At 49.4% G+C, this 26,211-nt stretch overlaps 1 protein-coding gene across 3 annotated transcripts in view; it reads right to left on the minus strand.

The window, feature by feature from the left end:
* rad50 (RAD50 homolog, double strand break repair protein) overlaps positions 1 to 26,211 on the minus strand; it is a 247,401-nt gene that overhangs the window by 145,533 nt on the left and 75,657 nt on the right. For all 3 annotated transcript variants that reach the window (XM_072512634.1, XM_072512633.1, XM_072512635.1), the window contains exons 11-12: positions 10,572 to 10,754; positions 9,550 to 9,707 (exon numbers count right to left, since the gene is read on the minus strand). In XM_072512634.1, the coding sequence (XP_072368735.1) occupies positions 9,550 to 9,707; positions 10,572 to 10,754 (341 nt within the window). The remainder of the gene's footprint in view (positions 1 to 9,549; positions 9,708 to 10,571; positions 10,755 to 26,211) is intronic.

The following is a 26,211-nucleotide window of genomic DNA, read 5'->3' on the forward strand; positions in this document are numbered from 1 at the left end:
CCCCTCCTTGCTCGTCTTAGCTCTCTCTTTAGATCCTTCCTCGCTACCTTGTAACTATCCATCGCCCCAACCGAAACTTCACACTTCATCTTCACATAGGCCTCCTTCTTCCTCTTAACAAGAGATTCCACTTCCTTGGTAAACCACGGTTCCCTCGCTCGACGCCTTCCTCCCTGTCTGACCGGTACATACTTATCAAGAACACGCAGTAGCTGATCCTTGAACAAGCCCCACTTATCCAGTGTGCCCAACACTTGCAGCCTACTTCTCCACCTTATCCCCCCCCCCAAGTCACGTCTAATGGCATCATAATTGCCCTTCCCCCAGCTATAACTCTTGCCCTGCGGTGTATACTTATCCCTTTCCATCATTAACGTAAACGTCACCGAATTGTGGTCACTGTCCCCAAAGTGCTCTCCTACCTCCAAATCCAACACCTGGCCTGGTTCATTACCCAAAACCAAATCCAACGTGGCCTCGCCTCTTGTTGGCCTGTCAACATATTGTTTCAGGAAACCCTCCTGCACACACTGTACAAAAAACGACCCATCTACTGTACTCGAACTATATCTTTTCCAGTCAATATTTGGAAAGTTAAAGTCTCCCATAATAACTACCCTGTTACTTTCGCTCTTATCCAGAATCATCTTCGCCATCCTTTCCTCTACATCCCTAGAACTATTAGGAGGCCTATAAAAAACTCCCAACAGGGTGACCTCTCCTTTCCTGTTTCTAACTTCAGCCCATACTACCTCGGAAGAAGAGTCCCCATCTAGCATCCTCTCCGCCACCGTAACACTGCTCTTGACTAGCAGCGCCACACCTCCCAGTCTTTTGCCTCCTTCTCTGAGCTTACTAAAACACCTAAACCCCGGAACCTGCAACATCCATTCCTGTCCCTGCTCTATCCATGTCTCCGAAATGGCCACAACATCGAAGTCCCAGGTACCAACCCATGCTGCCAGTTCCCCTACCTTGTTTCGTATACTCCTGGCATTGAAGTAGATACACTTCAAACCACCTACCTGAACACTGGCCCCCTCCTGCGACGTTAAATCTGTGCTCCTGGCCTCTATACTCTCATTCTCCCTTACCCTAAAACTACAATCCAGGTTCCCATGCCCCTGCTGCATTAGTTTAAACCCCCCCAAAGAGCACTAACAAATCTCCCCCCCAGGATATTTGTGCCCCTCAGGTTCAGATGTAGACCATCCTGTCTGTAGAGGTCCCACCTTCCCCAGAAAGAGCCCCAGTCATCCAGAAATCTGAATCCCTCCCGCCTGCACCATCCCTGTAGCCACGTGTTTAAATGCTCTCTCTCCCTAGTCCTCATCTCACTATCACGTGGCACGGGCAGCAACCCAGAGATAACAACTCTGTTTGTTCTAGTTCTGAGCTTCCATCCTAGCTCCCTGAAAGCCTGCCTGATATCCTTGTCCCCTTTCCTACCTATGTCGTTAGTGCCAATGTGGACCACGACTTGGGGCTGCTCCCCCTCCCCCCTAAGGACCCGGAAAACACGATCCGAGACATCACGTACCCTTGCACCTGGGAGGCAACATACCAAACGTGAGTCTCTCACGCTCCCACAAAATCTCCTGTCTGTGCCCCTGACTATAGAGTCCCCAATTACTAATGCTCTGCTCCTCTCCCCCCTTCCCTTCTGAGCAACAGGGACAGACTCCGTGCCAGAGGCCCGTACCCCATGGCTTACCCCTGGTAAGTCCCCCCCCCCACAAGTATCCAAAGCGGTATACTTGTTTCTCAGGGGAACGACCGCAGGGGATCCCTGCACTGACTGCTTTTTCCCAGTCCCTCTTACAGTTACCCACCTATCTCCAATCTTTGGTGTAACTAATTCCCTGAAGCTGCTATCTATGACCCCTTCTGCCTCCCGAATGATCCGAAGTTCTTCCAACTCCAGCTCCAGTTCCCTAACTCGGTCTTGGAGGAGCTGGAGATGGCAGCACTTCCTGCAGGTAAAATCAGCAGGGACACTAACTGCATCCCTCACCTCAAACATCCTGCAGGAGGAACATTGCACTCCCTTCCCTGCCATTCCTCTTACTTTCTACCAAGATCTGGCTAACAACTAAATTAAATTTTTATAAAAAATAATAATATAATAAAATATGGTACTTACCTCAGACCAATGGGTTTTATTATTAGGTTAGAGGAGGAGGGAGGTGGGAGACACTACACGTGTAGTGTCTCGGGTTTCCTCTCCACCAGAATTTATTGGTGAGGGTCTTCCCAGACGTCCGCGGGTCGACTTCCTGTTCCCGCCTAAAAAACTAATTAAAAAAAAAGAAAAATTCTCAGCTCCTGCTGAAATTGACTAACCTGCCAGCTCCACTCCCGCCGAAATCGACTGGCCTGCCCCTGCAAAGACAAGTACTTTTAAAGGATTCACTTACCTCCCAGCAACCACTTCCGCACTGCTCCCGCTGAAACTGACTCACCAGCTGTTCTCACGCCGAAATCGACTGGCCTGCCCCTGCAAAGACAAGTGCTTTTAAAGGTTGACTTACCTCCCAGCAGCCACTTCCGCAATGCTCCCGCTGAAACTGACTCACCAGCTGATTCTCCCGCCGAAATCGACTGGCCTGCCCCTGCAAAGACAAGTGCTTTTAAAGGACACACTTACCTCCCAGCAACCACTTCCGCACTGCTCCCGCTGAAACTGACTCACCAGCTGTTCTCACGCCGAAATGGCAGGTGCGGTTCGCGGAGATGGAGAATCGGTCGAGGCGGAAGAATTTGGGGATTCTGGGCCTCCCGGAGGGGCTGGAGGGGCCGGACGTGGGGGCCTATGTGGTCACCATGCTAAACCCGCTGATGAGAGCGGGGTCCTTCCAGGGGCCCCTGGAGCTGGAAGGGGCCCATAGAGTGCTGGCGAGGTGGCCCAAGGCTAACGAGCCACCGCGGGCGGTGCTGGTGCGGTTTCATCGGTTTGCTGATCGGGTGTGCGTGCTCAGGTGGGCCAAGAAGGAGAGGAGCAGCAGGTGGGAGAACGCGGAGGTTCGGATATACCAGGACTGGAGTGCGGAGGTGGCGAAGAAGAGGGCCGGGTACAATCGGGCGATGGCAGTGCTGCACAAGAAGGGGGTGAAGTTTGGCATGCTGCAGCCGGCGCGACTGTGGGTCACCTACAAGGACCGGCACCATTACTTCGAGTCTCCGGAGGAGGCTTGGGCCTTTGTTCAGGCCGAGAAACTGGACACAAATTGAGGGTCAGGATGGGTGGTCGGGGATTGTTGTTGGGGTGTTATACTTTGAAGGGGTGTTCTTTGCCCTTATTTCTGTTTGGTTCAATGAGGATGGGTAGGGTGGGTTGGGCACTGTTTTGGTTGGGTCTGTCGGGATGGCTCTTGGAGGGGGGTAAGTAAATGGAGATGGGGCGGATGGCCGGTAGGGGTGATGGGCCCCCGCGGGGGAGGAGGAGGCCCGAGTCGGGGGAGGAGGAGGCCCGAGTCGGGGTGAGGGGACTGGGCCTGTAAAAGGAACGGTGACAGGGGTGGTGGGGCCGGGCAGGTGGAAACCGCGGGACCTGGTTGCTGCTGCTATGGTCAAGGATGAGCTGGAGCGGGCAGAGGGAGTTGGGACGGGAGTCTGCCGCCGTGGGGAACGGGCCGGGTGTGGGGTGTGGGCGCGTGGCTGGCCATGGAGGGGCTATGACTAGTCGGCAGGTGACGGGGGCGGGTGGCCTCCCTGATCCGGCTGGTAACCTGGAATGTAAGGAGACTGAACGGGCCGGTTAAGCGGGCCCGGGTGTTCGCGCACCTGAAGGGGCTGAAGGCGGATGTGGTCATGCTCCAGGAGACACACCTGAAGGTGACAGACCAGGTAAGATTGAGGAAGGGGTGGGTACGTCAGGTGTTTCACTCAGGGTTGGATGCCACAAATTGGGGGGTGGCAATCTTGGTGGGAAAGAGGGTGTCGTTAGAGGCGTCGAGCATTGTGACAGACAATGGCAGCAGGTACGTAATGGTAAGTGGTAAGCAGCAAGGGGAGAGGGTGGTGCTGGTCAATGTGTATGCCCCGAACTGGGATGATGCAGGTTTTATGCGGCACATGTTGGGTCGGATCCCGGACTTGGGAGTGGGGGGGCCTGATAATTGGGGGGGGGGGGGGGGGGGGGGGGGGTGGAGACTTTAACACTATGTTGGATCCGGCACTGGATCGCTCCAGGTCTAGGACTGGTAGGAAGCCGGCGGCGGCTAAGGTGCTGAGGGGCCTTATGGACCAGATTGGAGATTTGCAAGGCCGGGGGCTAGGGAATTTTCATTCTTCTCGCATGTCCATAAGGCTTTCTCTCAGATCGACTTCTTTATTATGAGTAGGGCGCTGATAGCGAGAGTAGAGGATACAGAGTACTCGGCGATAGCCATTTCGGATCACGGCCCGCATTGGGTAGACCTAGAGCTGGGGGAGGAGAGGGACCAGCGCCCGTTGTGGCACTTGGAGGTGGAGTTGTTGGCGGACGAGGAGGTAAGTGAGCGGGTCCGAGGAAACATGGAGAGATACCTGGAGGCCAATGATAACGGGGAGGACCGAGTGGGGATGGTATGGGAGGCGCTGAATGCGGTGGTTAGGGGAGAGCTGATTTCCATTAGGGCCCACAAGGAGAGGAGAGAGCAGAGGGAGAGGGAGACGCTAGTGGGGGAGATGGTGAGGGTAGACAGGAGGTATGCTGAGGTGCCGGAGGAGGGATGGCTGAGGAAGAGGCGTAGCCTCCAGGCCGAATTTGACCTGTTGACCACCAGGAAGGCGGAGGTGCAGTGGAGGAAGGCCCAGGGGGCGATTTATGAGTATGGGGAAAAGGCAAGCCGGATGCTGGCGCATCAGCTTCGTAAGCGGGACGCAGCTAGGGAGATCAGGGGAGTTAAGGACAGGGGAGGGAGCGTGGTGCGGAGTGGGGTTGGCATCAATGGGGTCTTCAGGGACTTCTTTGAGGAATTGTATCGGTCCGAGCCCCCACGGGAGGAGGGAGGGGTGGACTGCTTTCTGGACCAAGTGAAGTTTCCGAAGGTGGAGGAGGGACTGATAGCGGGATTGGGGGCCCCGATTGGGCTGGAGGAGCTGGCCAAACGGATAGGGAGCATGCAGGCGGAGAAGGCACCGGGGCCGGACAGTTTCCCGGTCAAATTCTACAAGAAATATGTGGACCTGTTGGGCCCGTTGCTAGTTAGGACCTTCAATGAGGCAGGGGGGGGGGGGGGGGGGGCTTTGCCCCCGACGATGTCCCGGACACTGATCTCTTTGATCCTGAAGCGGGACAAGGGTCCCCTGCAGTGTGGGTCTTACAGGCCGATTTCGCTGTTAAATGTAGATGCCAAGGTGCTGGCGAAGGTCTTAGCCACGAGAATTGAGGATTGTGTGCCGCAGGTGATCCACAAAGACCAGATGGAATTCGTGAAGGGGAGGCAGTTGAACGCGAATGTGCGGAGGGTCCTGAACGTGATTATGATGCCGGCGAGGGAGGGGGAGGCAGAGATAGTGGTGGCGATGGACGCTGAGAAGGACTTCGATAGGGTAGAGTGGGGGTACTTGTGGGAGGTGCTCAAGAGGTTCAGGTTTGGGGAGGGGTTTGTTAGGTGGGTTAGGTTGTTGTACGAGGTCCCGATGGCGAGTGTGGCCACGAACAAGAGGAGGTCTGAGTACTTTCGGTTGCATCGAGGGACGAGGCAGGGGTGTCCCCTGCTCTTCGCACTGGCGATTGAACCCCTGGCTATGGCACTGAGGGAGTCGAGGAACTGGGGGGGGTTGGTGCGGGGCAGGGAGGAGCATGGGGTGTCGCTTGATGCAGACAACTTGCTGCTGTATGTGGCGGACCCAGTGGGGGGAATGCCGGAGATAATGAGGATCCTCAGGGAGTTCGTGGATTTATCAGGGTACAAGCTCAACATAGGGAAGAGCGAGTTGTTTGTGGTTCACCCAGGGGACCAGGAGAGGGGGATTGGCAAGCTCCCACTGAAAAGGGCGGCGAGGAGCTTCAGGTACTTGGGGGTTCAGGTGACCAGGAGCTGGGGGGCCCTGCATAGACTTAATTTCATGAGGCTGGTGGAGAAAATGGAGGAGGAGTTCAAGAGGTGGGACACGTTGCCGCTGTCCCTGGCGGGTAGGGTGCAGTCAGTCAGGATGACGGTGCTCCCAAGGCTTTTGTTCCTGTTCCAGTGTCTCCCCATTTTTATCCCGAAGGCCTTCTTTGGGCGGGTCAACAGGAGCATAACGGGGTTTGTGTGGGCGCGAGGGACTCCGAGGGTGAGAAGGGTGTTCCTGGAGCAGAGTAGGGATGGGGGCCGGCTGGCACTGCCCAACCTCTATGGGTACTACTGGGCCGCCAATGCGGCGATGGTGCGCAAGTGGGTGACGGAGGGGGAGGGGGCTGCATGGAAGAGGCTGGAGACAGCGTCTTGTGAGGGTACGAGTCTGGAGGCACTGGCAACGGCGCTGCTGCCGTTCCCTCCAATGTGGTATACCACGAGCCCGGTGGTGGCGGCTACCCTCAAAATCTGGGGGCAGTGGAGGCGGCACAGGGGGGAAGTTGGGGCCTCAGTGTGGACCCCAATACGGGGGAACCACCGGTTTGTCCCAGGGAAAATAGATGGTGGGTTTTCGGGGTGGCACAGGGCAGGGATAAGAAGGTTGGGGGACCTGTTTGTGGACGGGAAGTTCGCGAGCCTGGGTGAACTGGAGGAGAAGTATGGGCTTACCCCGGGAAACGCCTTCAGATATTTACAGGTAAGGGAGTTTGCCAGGCGGCAAGTGGTGGAATTCCCGCGGCTGTTACCATGCACAGTACAGAAAAGGGTGCTCTCGGGGGGGGGGGGTGGGTTGGAGTGGGGAAGATCTCGGAGACTTACCAGGTGATACAGGAGGAGGTGGAGGCCTCGGTGGCGGAGTTGAAAGGTAAGTGGGAGGAGGAGTTGGGAGAGGAGATCGAAGAGGGGACGTGGGCAGATGCCCTAGGGAGGGTGAACTCTTCCTCTTCGTGTGCGAGGCTCAGCATCATACAGTTTAAGGTATTGCACAGGGGACACATGACCGGGACAAGGATGAGCCGGTTCTTTGGGGGTGAGGACAGGTGTGTTAGGTGCTCAGAGAGCCCAGCAAATCTCACCCATATGTTCTGGGCATGCCCAGCGCTGGAGGAATTTTGGAAGGGCGTAGCAAGGACGGTGTCGAGGGTGGTAGGATCCAGGGTCAAACCGGGCTGGGGGCTCGCAATATTTGGGATTGCAGGGGAGCCGGGAGTGCAAGAGGCAAAAGAGGCCGGTCTTCTGGCCTTTGCGTCCCTGGTAGCCCGGCGAAGGATTCTTCTCCAGGGGAGGGATGCGAGGCCCCCAAGCGTGGAATCCTGGATCAACGATATGGCGGGGTTTATTAAATTGGAGAGGGTGAAATTCGCCTTAAGGGGATCGGTTCAAGGGTTCTTTAGGCGGTGGCAACCGTTCATGGACTTCCTGGCAGAACGATAGACAATGGTCAGCAGCAGCAACCCGGGGGTGGGGGGGGGGGGGATTCAATTTTATTTTTGTTTATTTACCCAGGGGGATCTGAGGGGGTGTATATATTTGCTATGTTTGCTTTGTGTTAAACTCGGGGTGTTAATTTATTATTTATGTATAGGGGGGAGGGGGGGGCACGTGGGTTGCTTTAATTTGTTCTGTATTTAATTTTAGTGGGTTTCTTTTCCATTCTGTTGTTGATATTTTGAGAAAACCCTAATAAAAATTTTTTTTTTTAAAAAAAAGAGTTCAGCCATGTAAAATATTTCTCTCACAAGATGATGAATTATACTGCACAATTAAAGAATAAGCTTTAAATTTATTTTGAAGCCAGAGTTCAAGAATGTATCGCCAAAGGAACCAAGTTTGACAATGGCTGCAATTGGAAGGTTTTCAAGATCAGTTAAATATTCCAATTTCACAACAAAAATAAATAAATCAGGCCTGGTGCTCATTGGAGAGCCTGGGAAGAGTTCAAATAATCTTCCTGACTGTTTAAGGGTATAATATTTCAGCTGAAGGAAGACCACCACTTGTGACAATGCCACATAAACACAGAGTTTAATGCTTCTTTACTAGTCTCACTATTTAAGATGCTTCAATTTGATTGTGAAAGATCTTGGGCTGGATTCTCCGAGCCTCCGTGCAGAAATCGTGATCGGCGCGGGGCGTAGAATGGGCGTTTACACCAAAATCTGGTCCGATGCCGCTCCCGCGATTCTCCAGTCCCTGGAGAATTGCCGCAAATCGCGTGCACGTGGTCTACGTGGCATGGGTAGGGGGCGGCTGACAGAGGTCCCCACCAGCGATTCTCCGAGGAAAACTGGCCGAGTTCCCGACGGCGTGGTTCTAACCACACTTTGCTTGTCGGGAACGGCCGGTGGTGGCTGCGGACCCAGACCGCACCCGCCCGGGGGAGGGGTGGGGGGGGATCCTTCACCAGGTTTGGGGGGGGGACCTCCTGGACGGTCAGGCAAGCGATCGGGCGGCACCAATCCGCGGATGCACGCAATCTCGTGGGGACCTACTTCTTGCATCAGGGTCCACGGAGAGAGTCCGCCATGACGCACGGGGAAGCCGACGCAGGCCGCCGCCATGTGCATGCACGGACTCCCAACCGCAAGTGCAGGGACCCGTATCCGCAGCCAGAGCTGCGAGAAGCACTCCGGGAAAGTCCTGAGTGAAACACCCGCGTTTTGACGCTGGCTTGGTGACATAGAATCCCGACCCGTGATTATGTCTGAATGATAATGAATTACTTTAAGGATAGAACAACCTTCTCCAGCTATACCTCAGAGCTTGTATGAGATTTGACATCATGGCATAAGGTCTAGCATCTGATCAGTATGCTCCAAAAGAATCTTTCGTTGCAAGCAAGTTTGAAGAATTACTTTGGATGCAGCCATAATGGGATCTCAGTATTTCGTCAATGTCAGAACCCGAGGTGTGCGACTGCCGTGCTTAACGGTCAAGACTTCCAGACCAGCATTGATTGGACTAGCGAAGAACTGTCAAATTAAGGACATTCTCAATGAAAGACCAAGTCAGACCCCAATCCCTCAAAGTCAGAGACAAAGCAAATGTACAGATGCACTCAGTGGGTGGCACGGTAGCACAGTGATTAGCACTGTTGCTTCACAGCTCCAGGGTCCCAGGTTCAAATCCCGGCTTGGTCACTGTGTGTGGAGTCTGCACGTTCTCCACGTGTCTGCGTGGACTTCCTCCGGGTGCCCATTTTCCTCCCACAGTCCAAAGGTGTGCAGGTTAGGTGGATTGACAGTGCTAAATTGCCTTAGTGTCCAAAAATAGAGTTAGCTGGGGTTACTGGGATAGGGGGTGTGGGGTGATCTTTCCAAGGGTAGGTGCAGACTCGATGGGCCGAATCGCCTCCTGCACAGTAAATTCTATGATTTTATACGGCATATGAGGATCTTGCAGCCAGCTTTAAACAATATATTGTATTTTAAATATATATATTGTATACTATTTCAGACAACAGGAATCTTCCCGCACCCAACGTTTGAGGATTGATACTTACTTCATCTTGAAAAGTTTATCCCTGGACTGATTGATCTCTGAAACTTTCGTATGAAGCCAATCTTCTAGTTGTTTCTTGTTTGGGAAATGCCCCAACAGTGCAACCAGTTCCTCGCTGTGTCTTGACTTTATCCTCCTGATCTGTTCTTCTTTGTCAGCCTAACAAAGAATTAATTTCAGATCAGCATAACTATGAAAAATATATGGCCTCAGTGGTGATTTGTGCAAACATGAGGCAGATGGAATAATTAAAGAGGCACAGCTTTGGAGATTCAGAAAACCAGTTCATCTCCAAAACAAGGAGGAAAGGCACAATAGTCCAATCAAAGGATCTGGAGTCAGGTTTGAGCAGTGCAATAACAAAATCTTAAATTCTCAATAAAAATGTTCGGTCTAATTCCTTCTTGATCAGTGTCACTATTTTTGACTGGAATTAATCCAAGGCTTTTAAACTCAGGCATCAATATAGGAAAAATAACTGCTCTGTGGCTGGGTTCAAAATAGCTCCCACAGCTGTTAATGTAAGGCTGAGTAAATACTTGTCATGCATATTTGCATATTAGTCACTGAAAGATAATCATGTAGCACCATATTGAAAACTATTAATTGGGAGGTGGAGGCAGAATGCTATTGTCACTGAACTGGTAATTCAGAGACACAGGGTAATGCTCTGGGGAACCGGGATGTTGGGATCTGAATTCAATTTTTAAAAATTGGAATTAAAAGTCTAATGATGACCATGAACCCACTGCTGATTGTCGAAAAAATCCACCTGGTTCGCGAATGTCCTTTAGGGAAGGAATCTTCCGTCCTCATTTGACTCCAGATCCACAGTAATGTGATTGACTCTTTGATGACCTCTGACATGGTCTAGCAAGCCAATTAGGGATTGCCACTAAATGCTGGCCTAGCCAGTGATGCCCACATCCCATGCAAGATTTTTCTTTTTTTAATACTACAGAAATAATTGACTGCCAGAGATAAGAGCATGAGAAAGAGACAGACAAACATGCACACATTTACCTTGTCTTTTTTCAGCATTTCCATTTGAGTTCTGGTCGTAGTGTGCAAGTTTAACACCTCCATTTCTTGATCTAGTCTCCGCAAGGACTTGTCTGATTCTTCCTTCTCTTTCTTCAGAACAACTAACTCAGTCCTCAGGCTCTCCACATTGCTGCTTGTTTCTGCATGTTCCAGGTCATGCTCCTATAAAGCCAATAAATTCAGAAACCAGTGAGAAGTCACAAAATAGTTAGGGATGTAAGTATTTCCAACTTCAGGGTCACCATATAACTATACATCTCAGCTTTGACAAAGAGTCATCGGACTCGAAACATTAGCTCTTTTCTCTCTCTACAGATGCTGCCAGACCTGCTGAGATTTTCCAGCATTTTCTCTTTCGTTTCAGGTTCCAGCATCTGCAGTAATTTGTTTTTATACATCTCACTTCCCATAAACAGATTTGTATCCCACGGATGGACGCGAGGCAGGAGCAACCAAGATTCTTAATTCTCTGGTCCCAACTACTTCTCTGCTGGCTTGCATGTTTCCTTCCAGATTTTTAACCCCTCTCCCAAGTGCATTTTCAGTTGTCATTCCCAATGTGCACTATCATACTGAGAAGCTTCAATTAGCCTCCATGCAGATGGATTCCCAGTACATTCTGTTGAGGTAGATTTTAGCTCAGTATAACACTCACATTGAACACCGAGGAGCCATTTGCAGGCTTGTACTCAAACACATTGTATGTTTCTGACAAACTTTATGCCAAGGAAAAATAATTCAGCACTATTTTTAAGTAATATAAGTTCTTATGGATAAACATACTGAACCCACATTATCCCTTAATCGCATAACCTACATAATCACATAATAATCATGACCTACCGTCCGATTAGCGTGCTTTTGCACAGTTCCTTGAATGCAGTAAAAAAATTATTCAGTTACGGGATGCGGGCGTCACTGGTTAGGCCAGTATTTATTGTGCATCTCAAGTTGCCTTTCAGAAGGTGATGGTAAGTTTCCTTCTTGAACCGCTGCAATCCCTGAGGTGTAGGGACATCCACAGTGCTGTTAAGGGAGGGTGTTCTAGGATATTGACCCAGCGACAGTGAAGAAACGTCAATATATTTCCAAGTCAGGGTTGTGAGTGACCTGGAGGGGAGCCTCCAGGTGGTGGGGTTCCCAGGTATCTGATGCTCTAGTTCTTCTAGATGGTAGTGATCGTGGGCTTGGAAGATGCTGCCTAAGGACCTTGGCGAGTTCCTGCAGTGCATCTTGTAGATGGTACACAGGGACGCCCCATAGTGCATCACAGAAGTGTTATCAGACAAAATGTGGCACTGAGTCACAAAAGGGGATATTAAGACAAGATGACCAAAAGCTTGGTCAAACCGGTAGACGTTAAAGAGACTCGTAAGGAAGGAAAGAGAGGTGGAGATCCAGCCAAGATAGGATTCAGCCAATCTAATAATGACTTTGAGTGCTCAGGTAAGAAAATCATCACAGATGCAAGGACAGGAGATAAAAAGGGGGGAGAAAAAAAATCCAACTTTTCTAATGCTTTGACTTATTTTCCTTTTTAGTTATTTTAAACACCAACTCTTTCACTTTGGAGGAGACTCATGTTATAAGGAAACAAAAATAGAAAATACTGTACAATCTCAGCCAGCAGGTCTGACAGCATCTGTAGAGAGAGGACAGAGCTAATGTTTTGAGTCTGGGTGGCTCTTCGTCAAATCTTTGGGTGGCATGGGAGCACGGTGGTTAGCATTGCTGCCTCACAGTCAGGGATCCAGGTTCGATTCCGACATTGGGAGAACTTTGCACGTTCTCTCCGTGTCTGCATGGATTTCCTCTGGGTGCTTCAGTTTCCCCTCTCAGTCTAAAGATGTGTAGGTTAGGCGGATTGGCCATGCTAAATTGACCTTAGTGTCCAAACTGTTGGAGAGGGTTACGGGGATAGGACAGGGGCATGGGTCTAGTTTGGGTGCTCTTTAGAAGGGTTGATGCAGACTCTATGGGCCAAATGGCCTCCTTGTGCACTGTAGGGATTCTATAATTCTATGATAAAAAGGAACCTTACTAACACAACACAATGAAATAAAAACAGAAAATATTGGAAACACGGATGTCTGGGAGCATCTGTGAACAGAGGCAGATAGAGCTAAATGCTTACAAAAAACATGCATTGGCATAGCATCTTTAATGTATTAAAGCATCGGGGCACGGTAGCACAGTGGTTAGCACTGTTGCTTCACAGCGCCAGGGTCCTAGGTTTGATTCCCAGCTTGGGTCACTGTCTGTGCAGTCTGCATATTCTCCGTGTCTGCGTGGGTTTCCTCCGGGTGCTCCGGTTTCCTCCCACAAGTCCCGAAAGACGTACTGTTAGGTGAATTGGACATTCTGAATCCTCCCTCTGTGTACCCAAACAGGCGCTGGAATGTGGAGACTAGGGGCTTTTCACAGAGACTTAATTGCAGTGTTAACGTAAGCCTACTTGGGGAAGGTTAGTGGGGAATTGGGATTGGGGAGTCGTTGATGTAAGTCATGTTGGCTGGGTTTTGTTGTTGGTTGGATGTGTGTTGTTCATTTTGTTATGTTGTTATCTTGTTGTTAAAATTCTAATACAAATGCCTCAATAAAAAAAAATATTTTTTAAAATAGAAGCCTACTTGTGACAATAAAGATTATTATTATTAAGTGTAAAATCTGAAATAAAGTCACATGAGGAAATAAACCAAAAATTTGATCAATGAGTAGGGTTCTAAGGATCTGACTCTTAATGGGGGAAATAGAGGTAGAGAGGGGGATAGGTTTAAGAGAGGAAATTCCAGAGCTTAGGCGCTTGGTAGCTGAAGGTATGGCCACTAACGCGAAGAGCACAATATCTTTGTGTGTGTGTGGGGCAGGGGAAAATTTGAACGGTTGACACCATAAAAGCATTTGAAAACAAGGCTGATTATTTTTTTAATTGAGGTGTTATTTAACCTGGATCCAAGTGTTATCAGTGAAGTAAGGGGTGATGGGTAAACAGGACTTGATGCAAGTTCGAATACGGGCAGCAGAGTTTTTAATGCCCTCAAGGATATGGAGGGTAGAACATGGGAGGTCGCCCAGAAATGAATTGGAATAGTCAAGTCTAGAGATAAGAAAGGCATGGATGAAAATTTGAGCAGCAGATGGGCTGAGACAGGGGTGGAGTTGGAAGATGTTACAGTCTCAGTGATGGTGCAGATATATGGTCAAAAGCTCCTCTCACGAGTCAAATATGAATTACAGTTACGAACAGTTTGTTTCAGCCTCAGGCAGTTGCCCGGGAGCGGGATGGAGTTAGTAGTTAGGGAGCGGTGTTTGTAGCAGGGACCAAAAAACAATTGCTTCAGTTTTCCCATTATTTAACTGTTATATTTCTGCTCATGGAGTACTGGATATCAGATAAGCAGTCTAAGAATTTGGAGACAAAGGAGGGGTCCAGAAGGGTGCTGGTGAGGGTAGGGTTGGGTCTCGTCAACGATCATGTGAAAACTGACGCTGTATTTCTGGATATTGTTGCCGAGAGGAAGCTTGAAATGAGAAATAGGAGGGTTGCCACCATAAGACATAGGAGCGGAAGTAAGGCCATTCGGCCCATCGAGTCCACTCCACCATTCAATCATGGCTGATTTCAACTCCATTTACCCGCTCTCTCTCCATAGCCCTTAATTCCTCGAGAAATCAAGAATTTATCAACTTCTGTCTTAACGACACTCAACGTCCCGGCCTCCACCGCCCTCTGTGGCAATGAATTCCACAGACCCACCACTCTCTGGCTGAAGAAATTTCTCCTCATCTCTGTTCTAAAGTGACTCCCTTTTATTCTAAGGCTGTGCCCCCGGGTCCTAGTCTCCCCTGCTAATGGAAACAACTTCCCTACATCCACCCTATCTAAGCCATTCATTATCTTGTAAGTTTCTATTAGATCTCCCCTCAACCTCCTAAACTCCAATGAATATAATCCCAGGATCCTCAGACGTTCATCGTATGTTAGGCCTACCATTCCCGGGATCATCCGTGTGAATCTCCGCTGGACCCGCTCCAGTGCCAGTATGTCCTTCCTGAGGTGTGGGGCCCAAAATTGCTCACAGTATTCTAAATGGGGCCTAACTAATGCTTTATAAAGCTTCAGGAGTACATCCCTGCTTTTATATTCCAAGCCTCTTGAGATGAATGACAACATTGCATTTGCTTTCTTAATTACGGACTCAACCTGCAAGTTTACCTTTAGAGAATCCTGGACTAGGACTCCCAAGTCCCTTTGCACTTCAGCATTATGAATTTTGTCACCGTTTAGAAAATAGTCCATGCCTCTATTCTTTTTTCCACAGTGCAAGACCTCGCACTTGCCCACATTGAGTTTCATCAGCCATTTCTTGGACCACTCTCCTAAACTGTCTAAATCTTTCTGCAGCCTCCCCACCTCCTCCATACTACCTGCCCCTCCACCTATCTTTGTATCATCGGCAAACGTAGCCAGAATGCCCCCAGTCCCATCATCTAGATCGTTAATATATAAAGAGAACAGCTGTGGCCCCAACACTGAACCCTGCGGGACACCACTCGTCACCGGTTGCCATTCCGAAAAAGAACCTTTTATCCCAACTCTCTGCCTTCTGCCTGACAGCCAATCATCAATCCATGTTAGTACCTTGCCTTGAATACCATGGGCCCTTATTTTACTCAGCAGTCTCCTGTGAGGCACCTTATCAAAGGCCTTTTGGAAGTCCAAGATAGATAACATCCATTGGCTCTCCTTGGTCTAACCTATTTGTTATCTCTTCAAAGAACTCTAACAGGTTTGTCAGGCACGACCTCCCCTTACTAAATCCATGCTGACTTGTCCTAATCTGACCCTGCGCTTCCAAGAATTTAGAAATCTCGTCCTTAACAATGGATTCTAGAATCTTGCCAACAACCGAGGTTAGGCTAATTGGCCTATAATTTTCCATCTTTTTCCTTGTTCCCTTCTTGAACAGGGGGGTTACAACAGCGATTTTCCAATCCTCTGGGACTTTCCCTGACTCCATAGACTTTTGAAAGATCATAACTAACGCCTCCACTATTTCTTCAGCTATCTCCTTTAGAACTCTAGGATGTAGTCCATCTGGGCCCGGAGATTGATCAATTTTTAGACCTCTTAGTTTCTCTAGCACTCCAGCTTCAGTGTGAAATATTCCCACCTGGATGAAAGCAGAATGGATCAGAAGTAAAGCTTTATGATGTGCAACAGTACAACTCTCCCCACTCCCATTGATAAGAGCGCCACCTGCTGCAGAACGATGTGACATTTCCACCAGCCCACCTGTGGCCTCGCCGATTCAGCAAACCCAAATGCCAAACTATGGGGAGTTTTGTGCTGTGGCTTTTTGCCTACAATGCTCAAAACCATTTCACTGAACAGCAAACAGAACACAGGAATTTTAGTATCATCTATCACAAGTGGATCCTACGAAGATCCCAATCCAACAATCACAGCTACATTCAAATACGAACCTTAATAACAGATCTCTCTCTTAACTCAAGTCAACGTGAACCCCCATCCCAATGACAGCTGGACTTAAATATGGATCTCACAGATGGATCGCTGTTATATTCAAATTTTCATCACACATTCAAGGGTTTTAACCCAATGGGAAATCTTTTCCATGCCACTCTTTATCAAAACTATACAGCCAGTACTTTTTTGAACTTTCACCCTTGGTTTTTCCAAAATATTGCTTCACATGCTCTTCCTTCAGAACATTTAACATTGTTCCTTTGAACGATATCAGAATAGGACTGATCGGCAATAAATGGTATTCTGACCTGGTTCCGATGACAGGTTGTCGGCCTGAAACGTGAACAGTTTTTCTCTCCACTGATGCTGCCTGACCTGCAGACTATTTTCAGCATTTTCTGTCTTCATTTCAATTTCTAGCATCTGCAGTCTTTTGTGTTTGTAGTAGCACTCGGACTGCTTCCCCAAAGGCTACCCCGTACTACTTTGCACCATTGACCTTTCTGAATGTGGAATTTAGCTATGAACAAGTGTCGTAGAAATCCCAGCATGTAGCAATCCGCAAAAACAAACTTTTTTTTAAGGCTACCATCTCTGACAAAAAGCATTATCTCAAAGCTGCTCCAAAACTATGGTTGGGATTTTCCACTGTTACACCCCCTGGGCTAGTACATGGTCAATTCAAGCTTCACTTCGTAGATTATCATAGAATGTACAGTGCAGAAGGAGGCCATTCAGCCCATCGAGTCTGCACCGGCTCTTGGAAAGAGCACCCCACCCAAGGTCAACACCTCCACCCTATCCCCATAACCCCACCCAACACTAAGGGCAATTTTTGGACACTAAGGGCAATTTATCATGGCCAATCCACCTAACCTGCACATCTTTGGACTGTGGGAGGAAACCGGAGCACCCGGAGGAAACCCACGCACACACGGGGAGAATGTGCAGACTCCGCACAGTGACCCAAGCTGGGAATCGAACCTGGGACTCTGGAGCTGTGAAGCAATTGTGCTATCCACAATGCTACCATGCTGCCCCAGAGTCGCAACACAATTGGAATTAATGAATAATTCTGAGAAAACACCTTGGGGCCTTGGCTGCCCAATAACTACAGTCATCAGATTTGTAAAGATAAACACGATTAATTTTATTAATAACACCTATAATTAAATATACAGCGGGCCAGCTGCTGTCTTATTCATGCCAAAAAGTCTGTGTTCTGCTGTGTAGTCGGTTGTAACTTTTGAGTTCCTTGCTTCTTCTGCTCAGCTTAAAGGTATATATCCATTTAGCATTCATGGATTAAAATGATAACGGCAAACGACAAAAGTAAAGGCAGGGGAAATAAGGGAATCAACAGGGAGGGTCCTTACATCACTCCCATTCACATCTGGCAGCTAGAGCAGAAAATATCACAAGAAGGCCTAAGTCGCATTTCACATCAACAAAACCCTCTGCAGCATGGTGACGCAGTGGTTAGCACTGTTGCCTTGCCACCGAGAACCCATGTTCGATCCCAGCCCTGTGTCACTGTCCGTGTGGAGTTTTCATTCTCCCAGAGTCTCCGTGGGTCTCACCCCCACAACCCAAAGATGTGCAGGGTAGATGGATTGGCCACGCTAAATTGCCCCTTAATTGGGGAAAAAAAGAATTGGGCACTTTAAATTAAAAAAACAAAAATGCAGGACATGATCGTCCATGATCAGTGACTGTCCGCGTTTCCTGCCATCCAACATCAGGAACGTCATTGTAATAAATTAGTCTGCCATTATCAGGTCCATACACCAGAATCATACCCCCACATCATATAATGCATCCATGGCGGCATGATGTTAGAACAGCATGATGCATGCCTGCTATCAGAAAGTGTGCACCTGCCGAGCAGTTCTCCAAGGTGTGCTCCGAGGTGAGCGCAAATCCATGTCTTCCTGGGATTAGAATGGGGGAGTTGGGCAGGGGAGTTGAGCAGGAGCACTGTAGGGTGCCAGGGAATTAACTTTCGTGAAGAATGTTACCTGGGTCGGCAGTACGGCTTCCAGACAAACACCTTGGTGCTTGTTTTGTGCAGGGGTAGATTTCTAATATGGCGCCCGGATTATCGAAGCCCTGAGGTGATGTTTGGGCGAGCAAATCAGTCGCTGCCGACCATGACATGTCATGGAATACATGCATGCCTGTTTCTTCTTTTTTTAAAAAATATTTTTATTAAGGTATTTGAAAATTTTTATATGAATAACATAGACAATGACATCAACATGGTATAATAAATATTCCCCCCCATCTCAATCTTCACACACCCCAACCATAAAACAATAAACCGCACCCCGGCCCTTGGAATACTGCATCTGCTGACATTTTGATTTTCCCCGAGAAAGTCGACGAACGGCTGCCACCTCCGGGTGAACCCGACCATTGACCCCCTTGAGGCGAACTTTATTTTCTCGAGACTGAGAAACCCAGGTCTCTACACTCGGGGGGCTTCGGGTCCCTCCACATTAACAAGATCCGCACCCAGTCAACAAAGCCCTCACCAAACCCAAACCTTCCCACCGCCTCCCACAGGTAATTGCACTCCACCTGATCAAAAGCCTTCTCCGCATCCATCGCTACCACCACCTCCACCTCCTCTCCTTCTGAGGGTATCATAACATTTAAAAGTCTTCGAACATTGGCCTTGAGTTGCCTGCCCTTTACAAATCCCATCTGGTCTTCCCCTATCACCCCCGGGACACAGTCCTCTATCCTTGTGGCCAGTATCTTAGCCAGCAGTTTGGCATCCACATTCAGTAGAGAAATTGGCCTGTATGACACGCATTGCTCCGGATCCTTCTCCCGTTTCAACATCAATGAAATCGAGGCCTGCGACATTGTTGGGGGGAGGGCTCCTTCTCTCTTGCTTCATTAAATGTCCTCACCAGCAGTGGGCTCAAAATATCTGAAAACTTGTTATATAATTCCACCGGGTAGCCGTCAGGCCATGGGGCCTTGCCCGACTGCATGACCTCCAGCCTCTTGATTATTTCCTCAATCTCAATTGGGGCTCCCAGCCCTTCCACCAGATCCTCATCTACCCTCGGAACCTCAACTGATCCGAAAACTGTCTCATCCCCTCCACCCCAGCCGGGGGTTCCAACTCATATAATTTACTATAGATGTCCTTAAACACCTCATTCATCCCCGCTGGGTCGAGGACAGTATTCCCGCCTCTACTCTTTACTTTACCTATCTCCCTGGCCGCCTCCCTTTTCCTGAGCTGGTGCGCCAACATTCTGCTTGCCTTTTCCCCGTACTCATAAATCGCCCCCCTTGCCTTCCACTGTTCCACTGCTTTCCCTGTGGTCAACAGCCCAAACTCCACCTGTAACCTCTGCCGCTCCCTCAGTAGCCTCGTGTCCGGGGGCCTCCGAGTATCTCCTGTCCACCTCGAGTATCTCCTCCACTAATCTATCCCTCTCAGCCCGTTCCACCTTTTCTCTGTGGGCCTGAATCTAGATTAATTCCCCTCTGACCACTGCCTTCAGAGCATCCATCCCCCCCACAATCTGTTCCATAAACCCCTTCAATTCCTTTGCCGTAGCCGGCCTCCTCCCTGCCCTGGATTTTCACCGGTCCAATTCCGGATCAATGTTAAAGTCTCCTCCCATGATTAAGTTATGTGATTCAAAGTCTGGGATCTTACCTAAAACCTGCCTCATAAATTCCACATCATCCCAATTCGAAGCATATATGTTCACGTGTACCACTCGCACCCCCTCCAGTTTCCCACTCACCATTATGTACCCACCCCCCTTGCCTGACATGATTCTCCCTGCCTCGAATGCCACGCGTATGTTGATCAAGATCGCTACCCCCCGGTCTTCCCCGAGTGGAATTCTTGGCTGACCCACCCCTTTCTCAATCTCGTCTGGTCTGTAACCACTAGGTGTATCTCTTGTAGCATTGCCATGTCCGCCTTCAGCCCCCTCAAATATGCAAACACGCGACCCCTCTTGACCGGCCCATTCAGCCCTCTGACGTTCCATGCAATCGGCCTGGTCGGGGGACCTACAGCATTCCAGCCCCCCCCCCCCCCGCCCCTGCCAACTAGCCATCACCCTTTTAGGCCAGCCTCTAGCTCGTGCCCTCCGCCTCCTCGAGCCCCCCCTCGGACATTCACCGTTCTCAACCTCCCATTTGTCCCCTAGTAATAGTTCCTCCCCTGTCAGCAAAGAAGCTCTCCCCCCACCCTCCCCCCCCCCTAGCAACAACACTAGAAACCCAACCCAATGCAAGCTCCAGCTTAACACCTGCTCAGCCCCCCAACTGCGCTTCCGAGAGTCAGCTGACCCATGACTTGGCGCCCGCCCCTGGCACCAAGCAGTCTGTCTCCCCATTGTTCTCTCCCCCCAGATGGACAAACATTTTTAAAGCATCACTTTCCCAGTAAACAAACATCAGTAAAAACAGTGACGAAACAGCCACTTTAGAAAAATAATCACCCAAAAAACAGAACCAACCCCAAAGCCCATCCCCCCTCTAACCAGCTCCTTGCAAGACAAAGTTACCTTTAGCCATCCAAACAGCCCCTTATTACACATAGCACTACTGATATATTTATACAACGCAGCACAACAAATCACCGCCATAGTACTTCTCCAAGGCTTCAATGTCTCTTAATTCGCCTCCAGCCTCTTTTCTTTAATAAAAGTCCATACTTCGTCTAGTGTTTCAAAGTAGAAGTCCCGTTCCTCATCTGTGACCCACAGACGGGCTGGGTACAGCATCCCAAACTTCACCCCTTTCTTAAAGAGGGCCGTTTTTACCCGATTAAACCCAGCTCACCTCTTGGCCAGATCTGCGCCCAGGTTCTGATAAATGCACAGCTCACAGTTCTCCCATTTGCTGCTCCGTTCCTTCTTGGCCCACTGCAGAACATGTTCCTTGTTCAGGAATCGGTGAAAGCGTACCACCATGGCCCTCATCGGCTTATTCCTCGATGCTTCTTCGCGAGGGCTCTGTGCGCTCTATCTGCTTCCAGAGACCGAGGGAACGCCTCAGCCCCCATCAACTTCTCCAGCATGTCCGTCACATACGTCCTCACCTCCAGGTTCTCCAGCTTTGCCTGCATTCTTTTCTGGCGGTCGTTCATCATCTCCACCTTGGTCTCCAGCACGGTTATGTACTCCTCGTGCTCGTACACCTTTTTCTCTACCTCGCTCTCTCATGGGTCTCTTGATTCTGCACAACTTGATCAATCGAAGCCTTAATCGGATCCAGCGTGTCCTTCTTCAGATTGGCGAAGCAATCTTCGAAAAACTTCACCAGCTGCTTTGTCGACCACTGTGCCATCTCCCCGTGGCCCTGCTTCTCCGCCATGCTTTCCCGCGTTACCAGCTCTGCTTGCGTCTTCCTTGTAGGACTTTTGTCTTCTCACACGGCCACTGCTGGTCCAATTCTCCATACACCGGAGGGCGATTTCTCCTTACTGACTCACTCTTCACCGATTTATCCCATAAAATCCGGGAAAAAACCGTCCAAAAGTCCGTCACAGGCGGGAGCTATCAAATGTGCGGATAAACATATGGATGATAATGGTATAGTGTAGGTTAGATGGCTTTTGTTTCGGTGCAACATCGTGGGCCGAAGGGCCTGTACTGCGCTGTATTGTTCTATGTTCTATGTTCTACTCCTCCATGGCCGCCACCGGAAGTCCCATGCCTGTATTTTCAACAGTTCTGCACTATATGGGGTAGAAAGCCATCAATGCCCTTTTTCCACCAGATATCAGCTTTGCCGCTATCCGAGACAATTCTGCCCTTCATAGAAACAAAGAAAATAGGAACTGGAGGCCATTCGGCCCTTCTTGCCTGCTCAGCAAATCATTATGACCATGGCTGATCATCCAACTCAGCCACCTCTTCCATCTTTCCCCCGCCCATATCCTTTGATCCCGTTAGCCCCAAGAACCACGTCTAGCTCCTTCTTGAAAACCTACAATGTTCTGGCTCATCTGCTTTCTGTGGCACAGAATTCCACAGGCTCACCACCCTCTGGGTGAAGATATTTCTCCTCATCTCAGTCCTAAATGGACTATCCCGTATCCCAGACTGTGATCTTTGTTCTGAACTTCTCAGCCATCGGGAACATCCTTCTTGCATCTACCCTGTCTAGTTCTGTTAGAATTTTATAGATTGTTACGAGATCCCCCCTCATTCCTCTAAACTCCAATAAATAAAATGGCAGCCGATTCAATCTCTATTCTTCCGTTGGTCCTGCCATCCCAAGTATCAGCCTGGTAAACCTTCACAGCACTCCCTTGATAGCAAGAGCATCCTTCCTCAGACAAGCAGACCAAAACTGCACACAATATTCCAGGTGTGGTCTCACCAAGACCCTGTATATCTGCAGCAAGACATCTCTGCTTCTATACTCGGATCCTCGTGCTATGAAGACCAACATACCATTTGCCTGTTTTACCGCACCTGCGTGCTTGCTTTCAGCAACTGGTGAACATGGACACCCATTCCCGTCTCTCAATCTTTAGCCATTCAGATAATATTCTGCCTCCTGTTTTTGCTGCCAAAGTGGATAACCTCACATTTATCCACATAATACTGCATCTTCCATGTATTTGTCCACTCACTCAGCTTGTCCAAATCACACTGAAGCATTTCTGCATTCTGTTCACAGCTCACCCTCCCACCCAGCTTTGTGCCATCTATAAATTTGGAGAAATTACATTTAGTTCCCTCATCTAAATCATTAATATGGGCTGCAGTTCCCTCAATGTCAACAAATACAAAGCAGATCCATTATAAACCACACTAACCAGGAGGATTTTGGGATTCAACTCTGGTCTATAATAGATGAACTGATAGGAGAGGCAGTGAAGATGCTACATTTGATCTCATGCCTTGATAAGGGTTGGGCGTGGGGGAAAGGTGTTGGCAATCTCCAGGTGCCTGGCACCTATGCTCTGAAATACCTCCTCCCAACGTCACTGCCTCCCAGCTTCTCTTTTCTCTTTTAAGGCACTCCTTAATACCTACCTCTTTGACCAAGCTTTTGGCTATCTGTCTTATATATTCCGGTGTGTAAATATGCTTTATAGCTCTCCTGTGAAGAGTCTTGGGATGTGTCATTGTGTAAAAGGCACTAATGAATACAGGATTCTGTTCTGAGAGAACTGTCAAGATTCAACTCTTAATCGCAATCAAATTATCTCTTCTGGAAAAGAGAGGCCAGGGTTGCGCTCAGCAATGATGGCCTCCATTACCAACTAATCCATTCCATTGTTTCATGAATAGGAGGGCTGCCAGGTTCAGGAATGAGAAAAGTCCTGCAAGGGGAAAAAGAATAACCATATGGCACCACCCTGCAATTCTGTAATTGTTTATAATTATTTGGGGGTGGCACAATGGTTAGCATTGCTGCCTCACAGCACCAGGGACCCGGGTTCTATTCTGGCCTTGGGTGATTGTGTGGAGTTTGCACGTTCTCCCCATGTCTGCGTGGATTTCCTCCGGGTGCTCTGGTTGCCTTCCACAGTCCAAGAATGTATAGGTTAGGCGGATTGGCCATACTAAATTGCCCCTTAGTGTTCAGGTTAGATGGGGTTATGGGGATACAACGGGAAAGTGTGCTTAAGTAGGGTGCTCTTTCAGAGGATCGATGCACACTCGATGGGCCAAATGGCCTCCTTCTGCACTGCAGGGATTCTATGAAGCTGAAACAGTCAATTTCCTGATTCTTTCTTGCAAACATACTAATATAAATTTTTGCATTGCTTTGATCATTGGCTTCTGTTTTGCAGGGATACTGCAGTTAGCTACCACTGAAAGCAGAGGGGCGACAGCCCTTCTTTGGGTTTGATATTCAAGATCATAGATCCAAAAACCTGCGGAATTTCTAATTAGCGGGACCCCCTCAGCAGCCTCATCCTGTGTCTGCAAGTCACAAGCCACCAGTCAACCTTCTCCAAAGAGCTAACAGGAAATTAGTTCAAAAGTGGATGCGGCTGACCTGACCATTTGAAGGATTGATGTCACAACAGCAGTTGGTCAGTAGCCTGGTCACACAACTGTTGTGAATGCCAGTCAATGTCAGGTCTCAAGATGGAACCTTCACATTTGTCTATTCTGATACTGATGCAGACACCAAGGACCTTGATGGCTCCTAGAAGTCAAGCCCACACAGCTAATCGCTCAGCCAGTACATCTGAGGTTTAATGCATCTTGCTTCTAATTGATACCCTGACCAAAATACCATTGGGACGGAGTACAACAGAATTAATTTTAGATCTTCTTGCTTCCAAAACATACTTCAACTAGAGAGTTGTGTTAAATTCTTCTGTTAAAAGTGCAACAAGTTTCACAACTTTGGAAGTCATGCGCCATGAAAAGATAATGCATCTCGATACCAGGTGCATCACAGATTTCTGAATTTAGAAACATTTGAGGCAGTACTGAGGGAGTGATTATTTTTTGTTTCATAAATTTAGACTACCCAATTCATTTTTTTACAATTAAGGGGCAATTTAACATGGCCAATCCACCTACCCTGCACATCTTTAGGTTGTGGGGGTGAAACCCACAAAACACGGGGAGAATGTGCAAATTCCACACGGACAGTGACCCATGGCCGGGATCGAACCTGGGACCTCGGCGCCGTGAGACAGCAGTGCTAACCACAGCGCCACTGTGCTGTCCCATGAGGGAGTGATTATTACATTAAATCCGCAAAACATAATTTATAAAGTTCTCATACAGATGCACTGTAGAAAGCATCCTATCTGGCTGCATCACAGCCTGGTATGGCAACTGATCGGCCCAAGATCGCAAGAAACTTCAGAGAATCGTGAACACAGCCCAGTCCATCACGCGAACCTGCCTCTCATCCATTGACTCCATCTACACCTCCCGCTCCCGCTGCCTGGGGAAAGCTGGCAACATAATCAAAGATTCCTCCCACCCGGCTTACTCACTCTTTCAACTTCTTCCATCAGGCAGGAGATACAAAAATCTGAGAACACGCACAAACAGACTCAAAAACAGCTTCTTCCTGCTGCTACCAGACTCCTAAACGACCCTCTTATGGACTGACCTCATTAACACTACACCCCTGTATGCTTCACCTGATGCCGGTGTTATATAGTTACATTGGGTGGGATTCTCCCGCAATTGGCGGGGTGAGCCATACTGGCGGCAAAGAGTGGCGTGAACCACTCCAGCGTCGGGCGCCCGTAAGATGCGGAATCCTCCGCACCTCCGGGGGCTAAGCCGGCGCTGGAGTGGTGGCCGCCACGCCAACCGGCGGCGAAGGGCCTCTGCCGGCCGGCGCGAGTTGGCGCATGCACAGGAGCAGCAGCATGTTCTAGTGCATGCGCAGAACCGCTGCCGTGATTTCTGCGCATGTACAGGGGGTTTCTTCTCCGCCCCGGCCTTCGCGGAGCCTTACACAGGCCAGCGCGGAGGGAAAGAGTGCCCCCACGGCACAGGCCCACCTGCAGATCGGTGGGCCACGATCTCGGGTCAGGCAACCGTGGGGGCCACTCCAGGGCCGGATCCCCCTGCGCCCCCCCCCCCCCCCCCGAGGACTCCGCAAACCGTCCTCTAAGCCAGGTCCCGCCGGTATGGACCTTGTCTAATCCACGCCGGAGGGACTGGCCGGAAACGGGCAGCCGCTCGACCCATGGGGACCTGGAGAATCACGGGGGGGGGGGGGTCACTGCCAACGGCCCCCGACCGGCACAGCGCGATCCCGCCCCCGCCCAAAAACCAGCGCCGGAGAATTCGGCAACCGGCGTTGAAGCAGGATTCACGCTGCCCCCTGGCGATTCTCCGACCCGGTAGGGGGTTGGAGAATCCCGCCCATTGTGTACCTTGTGTTGCCCTATTATGTATTTTCTTTTATTTCCTTTTCTTTTCATGTACTTAATGATCTGTTGAGCGACTCGCAGAAAAATACTTTTACAACACCTTGGTACACGTGACAATAAACAAATCCATCCATCCATTCATTAATTATATAGGGCCCATTATCAGAAAATTGTTACCATGTTATGAACTTAGTGTTCGAGCTTGAGCTACAAGATAAGAAAACTGACAATAATTGTATCAAATGTTCAATTAAGTTTCTTGCCAAAAC

This window comes from Scyliorhinus torazame, chromosome 7 (genome assembly GCF_047496885.1).
Source record: "Scyliorhinus torazame isolate Kashiwa2021f chromosome 7, sScyTor2.1, whole genome shotgun sequence".
NCBI lineage: Eukaryota > Metazoa > Chordata > Chondrichthyes > Carcharhiniformes > Scyliorhinidae > Scyliorhinus > Scyliorhinus torazame.